General features: G+C 33.6%; 1 protein-coding gene across 1 annotated transcript; it reads right to left on the reverse strand.

Annotated features, from left to right (window-relative positions):
• Positions 1-619: 619 nt before the first annotated feature.
• LOC114273582 (uncharacterized) lies at positions 620-11,651 on the reverse strand. The gene is made up of 8 exons (XM_028215391.2): positions 11,450-11,651; positions 6,444-6,556; positions 4,212-4,283; positions 3,318-3,353; positions 2,078-2,123; positions 1,499-1,586; positions 1,124-1,181; positions 620-858 (listed from the first exon to the last, which is right to left on the reverse strand). The coding sequence occupies exons 1-8, from the start codon at positions 11,526-11,528 to the stop codon at positions 808-810; spliced, it is 543 nt and encodes a 180-aa protein (XP_028071192.1). The 5' UTR covers positions 11,529-11,651; the 3' UTR covers positions 620-807.
• Positions 11,652-12,408: the final 757 nt, after the last annotated feature.

Consider the following 12,408-nt stretch of genomic DNA (forward strand, 5'->3'; position numbering starts at 1 on the left):
CTTTCTTGTTTTGCAAACGCATGATTTCACACAGGTTTGATCAATTGGGCCAAAGACTAGAAGCCCTACCAACACATTTGGGCCATTAGGGGGCCTTCAATTCGAGCCACTTAAGGGAACTGGTACACAAAATGATTCTAATGGACACTAAAATTGACTATACTTACCATTGGAAGAAACTCTACTTACATCACCACAAGCACTAACTCTACTTTTAAATTTGATCACTTAGTTACCATTGTTATTGACCAGTTAACGAATAATATGAAAATACTCTGAATTATTTTTTTTGGTACGATACCCAAAATGGGAATTACCAAAATTTCTACATTGCCATCTTCGGTACCAAATTGGACACAAGTTCCAATAGATTACCAAATTTTAACATTCCTATCAACAGTTAGATGTACTTTATTAAAATCCCACAGTAGTTGAAAACAAGAAATGATGATTTTACACAAGCATTGGAGTAATGTTGCCAAATTTTAGTACTTACATTGCTAAAATTTGACAATAAATGCTAAATGTGACATTTTGCATTGCCAATGCTCTTACGTAACCATAGTTGAACGGCCAACAATACTCCAATAATTGCTCATGCAAAACCCGCATCACAAGATAGAAAATTTGTCCATCAATATATTCCATCTATGCTAATTACCAGTCTATAAAAACCAGAGATGGTAAATATATTCTAAAGCACCAGTTTACAAACTGTTAGAGAGAGAGAGAGAGAGAGAGAGAGAGAGAGAAATCTGCATAGATGTAAATGTTTTCTGGTTAATATCAAGGGATTAACTTGATTTCCTACTCCTTTGATGTTATGACCAGCAGTCCCAGTGCACCTATAAGTATATACTGCAAGAACAACAACATGAGTAAGAATTTTGATCATAATACAAGCCTTTCCAATTTGAGATGAGATAGCAATTAAACAAAATGATCTTTTATTTTTTCAGTATATGTTCCTTTTTCAAAATGTCTTCACTTCTGTATACATCAACTATTTCCTCAGAAACATTTGATCAATAGCAATTTTTACCGTCTGATTTATTGTCTTGTAAAACATAAACTCTAAAAAACATCTGATTTTTTTTTTTTTTTTTTTTATAACAAATCTAACCTTGATGATAGGTTTCTCAGTCATGATAATAGTCACCCAACCAACGTAAGGTAAGAACCTGCAGAGGAATGGGGAAAAAAAGAGCAAAACATAAAAAAAGAAATCATAGACCATTACAATTGCATTTGAGCATGGGAACCCATGCCCTCAAGGAATTTCAAAATCTGAGCCAGCTGATTATATTATTATTATATATATATTGACAAGTAGAATTATATGATCATTATATATGTTTACACAATAAATTAAAATGCAAATTATATGCAGAAATGCATGTCAAATAAAACTCAAAAATATTATGTCCTATATATGTTTTAAACCTAATATAAAGTCTGATAAAGAAGTATCACGTGAACAGTTCAAAATGTGAATTACCCAACAGCTCTCCCCATGATATGGTGTCTATGCAACCAGAGCTGGCCTTGCGCGTACAGAAGCCTATCATCCCCAAAATTATTATCCCCTGATGAAGTCAATCAATTGAATGGTGAAAATTAGTGTACCACATGAGTGGAAATTGTTTAGAAACTAAAAAGGCAGAAAAGAAAATTTTTGACAAAACAATGGATGAAGAAATAGAAGTATTTCAAGATCTAAAATCATTATGCAATGCTATTGTATGTGAGAATCACAGATTTTATACTGACATCCAACCATCCCTTTCTTTTCATGAGTCCTTTAAAGCTATGTTTGGATCTTTGATTTGTAGAGAGAAAAGAACAAAGAAGGAAAAATGTGACTAAAAAATAAACTACTATTTTATTTATTTACTTTCACATTTCCCCTCCCTACTTTCCCTCCACAAATCTTTCCCAAAATTCAAGATCCAAACAGAGCCTCAAAGTTCAAATTCATGTTCATAGGAGTTCTACTAGGATAAATGCTATATGGCCCGTGTGTAGGGACAGTAACATATCTTCAATTGACTAACTTCAGAATTAGGCATGGTAATACCTTTTGTGAGGACGTCAACTTCTCCAGTATCTTGACGCTCATGAACCTACAAAACACAAGTATAGAGTTATTGAAGCAAAGATGCCCAAATTTTAAGAAAACTGGTAAAGCCGGAATAATTTAACTGAGCAATGCAGGAGAATGACCACAAAGTGGGTGGAACATGTAATATTGTTAGGTAGCTTGGCAATTGGAATGCATGGAAATTTTCACTTCTTCATGCCTGGGATGTTTCCAGAATTAGCTCTTCATTTGATAGGGCTAATTTCAGGGAATATAATTTTCGGGGTAGACTCCCTCGTGATATATGGACAGTGACATAAAATTTTAAAGATGTACTAGGTTCTTTTAGTTAAGACTTAACTTTTCTGACTAAAACTGTCTCAGAATCCTCTTTCAGTTTATTTTCAGAAGCTTTTTGGATCCTTCATGGGTTTTGCCTTTTCTTCCTTCTTTTTTTTTTTCACCAAAATTAATGGGTTGGTTTTACTATCTTAACTGTATGAAGTCCAATGACTGCCATTAGAACAGCCTTTTGATAACCGAGTGTTTGGGCTATTAGAACAGCCTTTTGTACACAGGATACATCCAAAATTCTAGTCTCTGGATAGAGAGCAGGTGAGGTGAGGTTAAGAGTTTCAGGGCCTTCCTTTCACTGTCGAATCATTTAGATTCCCACATGCCCCACACACACACACACACACACACACACACACACACACACACACACAGATGAAAGGCAAACTAACAAAATAAGTGTAATGAAAAGATATAGATGGTGTTTGGGAAGTGAGTTTTTATGTAGATTTTAGTAGATGTAGGTTTTTATGAGATAAAAAATTTTTGGTGTTTGGGAAGATAGTTGGGTTTTTATGTGGTTGGATGTGATGTTTGTGAGAGAAAAAGTGAAATGATTATGGGGTTGGATGTGATATTTTGTTTGGATGTGTTTTTTTTGGTTTTGCAAAACTTTTGTCTTTTAGTGGAAAAAATGAGAAAAAAATTTGGGAACTTGCTTCCCAAACACCACCATAATGTTAAAGATTATTGTGACTTTAAATAGTGTAATGCTTGTCAGAGTTTCTAATTCCATAGACAAATATTCTTCTTCCCTAGTTTGACTTTCTTTATCCATTCTTGGTTCACCAACACAAAAGGCAATCTAGAAATTTCTCAATTGTCACTCAGTACCATATTGAAATGAACGGGAAGCAAAAAAATTTGCAGAAAAAAGTGTTACCTTAATTACTCGGTGGACAATAGGAATTTCACGTCCCTACACAATAATAAGGAAAAGTTCCATTAGAAACACAGATTAAGGTAAAAAAAATAATCAATGGGAATAGACTTGTAATGAGTGAGATAATCACCTAAAACAATAGAACACACTCGTACATCACATTACATGCAATGCATGCAGCAAAAGGTATCAACCAAAAATTGACTGTCCAAATCTATCTAATATTTATAAGAATATAACTATAATGTAATTCACACATCATTTATGTCATTTAGCTGAATTTCTTCACTTTAAACAAGTCATTAAAAAAAAAAAAAAATTGGCTTCCAGGTAAATGCATACTATACTAATGTAGGTCTTTTAAAAAATGAGCCAAAAAGATGATACATAGTCAAACTGAAATAAAAAAACCAAAAGGAAAGATTCTTGTATAAAAAAATAAAACAAAATAAAAAAAAACCCTCATGCTCATTTGCTTGTCAATCATAGAAAACGAGATTGTTTTTGAGGAATTGGCAACCAGTGAATAGGTCTATTGTTTGAACAGATTATTTTTCTGCAAATAATATTGTTAAGAAATCTAGTTAATTTAGTGTAAGCATTGCTCAGGTAGTCGAAGGAAACTCATCATAAAAAAAAATCAGTAAACCCAGTACAAGATGAAGACTGACTAAATTTACGACAGCTGTATGTTTACCAGCATGTAACTCCAAAACCAAATTAGACAAGATACTGAATTTAGATATTTAAATCCATCAAAATAAGTTGACTAAAAACAAACAGATTATGCTATAGAAGCCAAAATAAAATTAAGAATATCCAAAATGAAGGAAATGAAATAACCAAGAGCTATTAAATAGTAAATCAATAGCAGCCTGGAAATAAGGAACCTACATCAACATTAAACACGACAATTTCTCCTGCACGAATAGGATCCTTGCTCATATGCAAGAACAAAATGTCACCCTGTAAAAGAAATAGAATAAAAGGTTAGCCAATCACACAGAAGAAAAGCAGACTGAAGTTTCGACATATGAAGTTAGCAAAGTAACTTGGCTGAAATTAGCAGGCAAAGCAAATAAAATGTAAAGCTTCACAACCGAAAAATGAAAATGCAAAAAACAAAGGGGGGCTTTGGCAAAGGCATATAAGTATAAAAACAGGAATGTGATACCGCTCTGTGCAATTGCTGCACGGAATAGTAACAAACCATCTATATGAATATACATGTGGCATACTGGCATGGTAGAATAACAAATCATTGTTGTACAGTTTATTGGAGTTTTGTGCATGACCCTATGTTACACGGCCTCTTCAAAATAAATCAAATGCCCGTATCGGACACCCGACACTTGGATAAGGGTATGGGATATGTGTCGGATATTTTTCAACAGACACTTCTTATATAATTGTATATAACACTATTATTATATGTACATATTGTTGTATAATTGCTAGAAATGTCTTTTTGACACTATAAGTTACATATAGTACCATTTTATCTTACATACTTGATTAAAAATATAAAAATATGATTTTTTTTGCCAAGTCCGCGTATCCTTAAATTTATGGTTTGACGAGTCCGACCTCTAGATACATACTCGTACCCGACACCCGTACCCTAGTCCATGTAACATAGGCATGGCCTGTGGATATATATATATATATATATATTCCATGCTTTTTGAGTATACATGATTCGCTCCCTTTTTGGCAATTTTATTAATAAAAAGTTTTAAACAAAAAAGGGTTTGCCTCCTTTTTGGCACTCCTATTAATAGAAACTTTTAAACAATAAAGAATGACAGAAAATTTGGTAGATCAATGAAAATTTGCAAGCAACATGCCACCATGTCATGCAAACTAATGAAACCATTTATCAACATAATTTCCTCAGGCTAATTTTGAAGCAAACGATTGAATTTTGTTCTGTTGCATTGTGAAGTACAGAACAGAATAGATAAAACCTTAGGGAGTACTTGTATACAATGTTTTCCAATGTCAATTTAGAGTTGTGCTTGAAATATAGAGTTAAAACATTTGAGGTAGAAGAATATGCCTCAAGAGGCAAGAAGCATGGATTCTGTAATTCCAGACAATTCGACAACGATCAGTGTTGAAACAAGTTTTCATTTAACATTATAAATCATTTAAAAAGATTAAAAAATAAATCAAATTGGCGTAATTACAACCAAACAATTGCACACTACATAATTTTAACATTCATCATGCAAAAAAAAAAAAAAAGATGGAGCATGTTTAAAAACCAAAACTAGTTGTAAATTCATACTATTTTATTGTCTTTCCAAGAACCCCATATTTTTTTTTCCAAGAACCCCATGTTAAAACAAGAAACAAGTAAAGGAAAAATAAAAATAAATTCTTCAATGCAAATTAATAACTGCTTCACTAATGTCCATAAAATGTATAAGCACAAAACCACCATCATTTGTATCTATGACTCAAAACCGCATTTTTGCACTCTCAAGTAAGAAACCTGTAAGAAACTCTCTCCCAACTGAGATAGAAACCCTTGAACATACAAATCTCAAAGAAACAAAAGAAAAAACAACTTAAACTTATTATAATACTTTCTTTTTATATAATATTTATTTATAGTTAACAAAGCCAATTTGTAGTTGGCATGAATTTCAAATATTTATTCATATTTTAACACATATTACAACTAAGCAGGAAAAAATAATTGCTAAAATACATTTATATATTTAATATATAAAATATAAGCAAGGTCGCATAGGAGCCCCCAACACTAGAAACTTTGTGCAACTAAGATGGGCAGTCAATCAACAATAACTCCAATTTGGACATTGAAGCAAATAAACTTGCATGGACATGAGCAATGGGTAAAGTTGGGGGTGGCAGGATGCAGAATCTAAAGTGGCAAAATTCAGCAATTGAAGATGTCTAGATCAGATCAAAATGAAAAGAAACTGAAAAAATTACAAGTAATGTGACATGTATACATTAACACTACAAGTTAATTACTTTAGTTAGATAAACCACTGGCTAAAAAAGGGACACCTTTGAATTCATAATATCAATTGCAGGCTATTCCAAACCCACTGAGCAACTCCCTTAATTCAAGTTATCTGCAAAAGGACTCACCCTTTTGAAGCCAGGTTCCATGCTTCCAGAAAGCACAACAACAACAGGTGATTCGCTACCAGTTACACACATTAATCCTTTCCATATTATCAGGGCTGACGTGACAATCATACCTAAATTTAAACAAAAATTCTCAATGTTTAGAGAAATGTAACAATGTCTAAATATGGATACCAACAGTTTTTACTTTATAGCAAGGTGAACATAGATGCATGATATGCAATTAAATTATATCATATTGGAAAGAAACCCAAAACCGCTATCTAAAAATATAACAAAAAAGCTACAAGGAAACACCTAATTTGCAGCACAGAAACTATTGTTGAACAAGAAAAATCAAATGGTCATTAATCTTTTTGGCACAACTACGTGTGTATAAGGCTCTAGTCATGGTTGTTAGAATCGTATGATTCATGATTTTATTCATACAATTCAATACGAGCTATAACAAAAATGATTTGAATCGTGTTATTGAACCGGAAATTGAGTGAATTGTACGATTCAATTTACAATTCATTGCGATTCACTGCAATTAAGTTCTATTTCTATTTTTGTTTACATAGTGCATGAAACGTCGTCATTTTTGCCAAACTATGAATATATATAGAGATTAATTAGTTATATTGATAAACGTGATTTTATATGTATACATATATATAATCTAGCCATATTGATAATTTATTTTATTTTAAACACTGTATGTATTTTTAAATGTATATAAATAGATAAAATTATATATCCTATTAAATAAATTGAATCTTGCGATTCACGATTCACTATTTTAGTAAAATGATTCACGATTCGATTTGCGATTTGCCAACAATGGTGCTAGTCCATAAAATTCCGAAACTATATGGCATTTTTCAACATGCATTTTACCTAATTTCTAAGTTGCAATTAGAGATTCCTATTGTTAGTTATTTTTCATTGCAATGCTATAGCATGAAACACGTCATTGAAACAATTGTATAAAAATATATTTAAAGGAAAAAAAATTCTTGCCTTCCTATATATTATAATTTATAATACAAAGTTGAGAAATTTTTTGATGGATTGTTATTTATTTCAACAAGGGGGAAAAAAAAAATCTTTAATCCAAAGTTTATTTTTTTTATAAACAAAAAAATTCAAAAATGACTTGTAATGATCACTAGAATCCATTTATTTTATGGTGGAGGAGATTAAGTGTAGTCAGTGATGGTTATCACATTTTTTTGTAATGTGGTCATTCTACACAACAAAATGGCATCTGATCTCTACGTTTTTTGTGCACTCATGACAAGCAAAGTTAAATTTATTTGAACGAGTGTTTTGGTTGGAAACATTCCCAAAGAATATGACTTCCAATGACCATCAACTCAGAAAGAAATAATGATAAACCGGGACTGTAATCTTCTGATAACAACTATATGCTTCAAAGGAAGGAATGAACATTCCATGACATTTAAAAGTGAATTAAATAATAGCTACGAAGAACAGGCACCTCTTCGGAGATCACTTTCTCCAGCATGTCCAGAATGTAGTCGGATACACTCTGGACATGTTGGAGAAAGTGTCAGATTTTTTTTGTCAATCGGATAGGACATGCACATTGGGGATACACTGTCCCACTTTTTTAAATTTCTATTTTTTTTTACACGAGTAACATACCCAAGATTAATAAAATTGATAAGAAAAAATATTTGACATATAATAACCTTATATAGTTTTATATTTTACACGTGCCGCCCGTGTGTCGTGTTTTACATTTTTTAAAAATTTGTGTCCTCATGTCTGTGTTATGTCACGTGTCCATGTTCATACTTCTTATAATAATAACATAGGTACCTCCTTATCTGCCACGTGTTCTATAAACACACAGATGATCCATGCCTCACACGTTGGTATGTATATGCATGCATGTGTTATCCTTTAGGGGGCTTGTGTATAGTCACATGTTCGGTCATGTCGAACAGGCTTAACTCATGGCATTGTGTGTGCCCAAGTCCCAAACTTCATAATTATAAAGTTTGTCTACATGACATCACACGAATCTAAGAATTTAGGCAATCTCAGGATTTCAATGTTCTCACACACAAAGTTTTCAAAGGCATTCTTGGGGCACACCTTAAGGTGAGGCGTGATAAAAATGCACCTATGCGTTGATTTGTAGGCGAATCAGCAGCTATGTGTAAGCCTCAACCTCAAAGGCTTTTGCATCAAACACAATTTTTGTGCTTTTCACGCATTAAGAATGAGGCATACGACTTCGAATAAGAAGAAGATATAAATACTGTAGATGCAGAGCTACAAACAATTGATCTTCTTCATATCCAAACAACTTCGGCTCAACGTCAGGTCTTTTTCAACAACAATTTAGGGCTTTTTCATGTTTCTCTCTCTCTCTCTCTCTCTCTCTCTCTATATATATATATATATATATTGACTGAATGACTTTTGGGTTGGACTCTATTATTTATTGTATAATAAAAATATTTTTTTTAAAAAGTGTTGTGGTTGAATGACTGATGGTTGTTATGGCTGAATGATTTTTAGTTGGACTCTTTGTATTTATTGCAAAATAATTTTTTTTTAAAAATATTTTTAAGAGCGTTATTTTCTTGCTTATTGGTTAACATATTAATTCAATTTAAGTTTAGGCATAAATAGTTTTTATGAATTTATTTCCTATTTCTTATTTGGAAAATGTTTGAGGGCCACAATTTTTGTGGCCACAATGGCTCAAAACTGCCAAAACGACGTTTTGGCAGTTTTGAGCCATTGTGGCCACAAAAATTGTGGCCCTCTAGCATTGTTGTTCTTATTTTATACTCTTTTATGCCATATTTATTTAATTTTATATTTTATAAAAATAAAAATAAATTTTCAAAAGGCTTACGACTCGACGCCTCAAGGCTTACGCCTTACCTTGTGCTTTCGCCTTTAAAAACATTCACACATCTCATCATCAAGTGGTTTTGTTGTGCAACCCTTTGCTATAGTGGTCAAATCGCACATAGCAAGAACAGGAGTGGGGATGGGGGAGTGAGGCCCCATAGAAAAGTTAAAGGTTGGAAGCAACAGCAGGAGTGGGTGCCAAAGCGAGGAGCAAGGCCCCTGTAGAAGTTTCCTGCTAGTAAGGCATGTTGCAGTGGTCAAATTGCACGCCTTAGTACTACAATGATTAAACCACGAGCCTCATTATTACTGTGGTCAAACCGCACTACTCATTACCATAGTGTTGTAAATGTACCTAGGCCAATAAGCTAGGTCTAGGTGCGTCAAAGTCTTTGGTATGCACTGCATGGCTCTGGGATCTTGTGACTTGGTGGCTAAAGCTAAAGGTTTTGTCGCAGCGCTATGAGCTGCCCTTGGCCAATCCACTGAGAGAGAGACCAAGCCACCATGCTCATGTACCAAATGTTAGAAATCGAGCTTGATCCTAATTGAATGGATACGGTTTGTCATATTCACTTGCATATATTCCAACAAGATTTAAAAATATTCTCTGGCATATTCACATGACCAGCCCTCTATAGATAGAAGAATCTACTACAACATCAAATTTGGAAGACCCATTCTTTTTTGGAGGCTTTGTATTCTCTCCGAGATCCCATGGCTCTCCACTGCCTCTCTCTCTCTCTGGGCTTCTTTCTCTCTTACCCAGATTCCCCTTTTGCCTCTAATGCATATTTTGCCACTTTTTCACGACCCCCCTGGTCACTACTTTCTACAAATAACAGTGGACTTTCTTCTTTGCAACATAGATTAAGATCATGCAAGCAAAATTAGAATAAGACAAACCCAAATGATGCACCATATGAGGTGGTGTTAGATATAGCTCAAGATGGAAAAGAAAATGAATATACAGAAAAATGATAATTTTTTTAGGAAGAACGACAGATGGATAAAATAGAACCAGATGCCAGAAACAATGTTATGTATGATAATTGAAAGGTAATGGACCAATATGATTAGAATTTGGTGGTGGTATAAGAAGGTTCAAAATGTAAGTTGGGATAAGAGCCACGTGATAAGAGGAAGATTAGACAAATATAAATTGACAGTAAAGAAACCAAAATATCAACACTTGGAATTCAGGATCCATTTCAATGATCTCAATTTCATGGGTGAAGTTGACAATGCATTGCACTTAGGTCATGTTTGTTTGGGTGGACATGAGCTTGGGATTGGACTAATAGTCCAATAAAATTATTAATTCGATGTTTGGTTAAACAATTGAAGTACGGACTAATTATTTTAAACTTGACTTTTAGTAAAGATAGGATACATAATCCAACAGATTCGTAATCCCAGGATTGTTAGTCATGGGAATGTTAATCCAGTCCACCCAAACAAACATGGCCTTAGTGTTATAAATTAGATACATCGGACAAGAAAACAGGCGCATACAACTTCACTAGCATAAAGGATAAAGAAAAATAGTGATTTGGATCAGATCAAGTGCACTAAAGGAGACATCAAAAAGATATAGGGAAAATGATAGGATGAAGGAAACAATTAAAGGCTAAATCTTTACTAATTATTTGATAAAATGAGGGAAGGCATTAAATGTAATAGAACTTACAAACTCTACAACAGAGAATAAAAATTGGAAGTAATTTAACAAGACAATGACAATTGAATTGAAACGCAATACAAAGTAGTCATCATTTTTTATGACTAAATTTCACAAAATCTTACTATAAAGAATGCATGTGCTACTTTTATGCTGCAAAAATCAAATGCCTGGGAAATTTATTTCACTAATCAATAACCTTTGGGGCCTTGAGATTTACAATTTTGAAATTGATACCCTAATTTAAACTCCATGACAATATATATATATATATATAAAACAAAAAAAAAAAAAAAAAAAAAAACACACCTTCCAATTGACTTGAAGAATATAAATCAAAACCAACAATTTGATGAGGCGAACAAGAGCAATTCAACGAACTATACATGAATTGATTCAGATATATATATATATATATATAATTGAGAAACGTTGATAAGATACGAACCAAGACTAACAGCTTGCGAGAGGACTTGTCTGATCTGTAGAGATTTGATGGAATCGACGGTTTCTCCGATCCACCCCATTCTCTCTCTCTCTCTCTCTCTCGGTCTGAAACGTAAGAACAGCTCACGCCGCTGCTAATGTCAAAATGCGAGTGAGGTGAGTTGTGGTTCCGTCTATCTATTTATATCTAGTGAATGGCTTTGGTACCAGTACAAACTCTTCGTCAAGTAAAAAATACTAAATTTTTTTTTTTCCCTTAAAAAATTAAAAGTAAATATATTTTAAGAAACAAAAATGCTTCGGACCCCCAGTTAGGCCGACCCCCACTCACCCTCAGCTGACGTGGACAACACGTGATTTTCACGTCCACCTTCAGCACATGCACCTTCACTTTCTCTCTCATCATTCAGAAGTCATTCAAAATCTAATTTCATTACGAGAAATGATAGAGAACTCTAAATATAGAACTCTAATTTGAGCTCTAATGATGTGTCAAAGCAAAAAAAAAAAAAAAAAAAACAAAACAAAACAAGGCACAAACATCACATCAAGGTGGGACCCACCTTCCCATTAGAGCTATTAGAGCTCCTATATTAGAGCTGTAAAGCATTTTTGTTTCATTACAGGTCTCTCATCTCTCTCTCCCTCCATTCTTGACTCCGACGAAGGACACGCGGTTCTCTCTCTCTTTCCCTCTCTCTCCCTTGACTCCGATGAAGGTCCGAGACCCACGGCCACCACCATGGAAGTCGCCGGAGATGGAGGAGAGAAACCAGAGATGGAGGAAGTCGCCGGAGATGGAGAGAGAGACGCCGGAGATGGAGGAGAGGAAGGAAATTGGTTGATCGCAGTGCTCTCTCTTGATCTTGTCCACAAAAACTCTTTCAATGATCAAAAATTCTTTTTCCAGATTTTGTTTTTCTTTTTTCTTTTTTTTTTTTTTGTCCAGCTGTGTTTACA

This window comes from Camellia sinensis, chromosome 13 (assembly GCF_055761805.1).
Source record: "Camellia sinensis isolate YWXY chromosome 13, ASM5576180v1, whole genome shotgun sequence".
Taxonomy (NCBI): Eukaryota; Viridiplantae; Streptophyta; class Magnoliopsida; order Ericales; family Theaceae; genus Camellia; species Camellia sinensis.

What these genes read in the sequence shown, in the direction of transcription:
- LOC114273582 (XM_028215391.2), bottom strand. Translation starts at nt 11,528, where the DNA reads ATGGGGTGGATCGGAGAAACCGTCGATTCCATCAAATCTCTACAGATC. An exon ending in TGGAACCTGGCTTCAAAAGG is followed by an intron (nt 4,284 to 6,443) that starts GTGAGTCCTTTT and finishes TTTCTTTTACAG; the next exon opens with GGTGACATTTTGTTCTTGCA. An exon ending in TTGTCGTGTTTAATGTTGAT is followed by an intron (nt 3,354 to 4,211) that starts GTAGGTTCCTTA and finishes ATTATTGTGTAG; the next exon opens with GGACGTGAAATTCCTATTGT.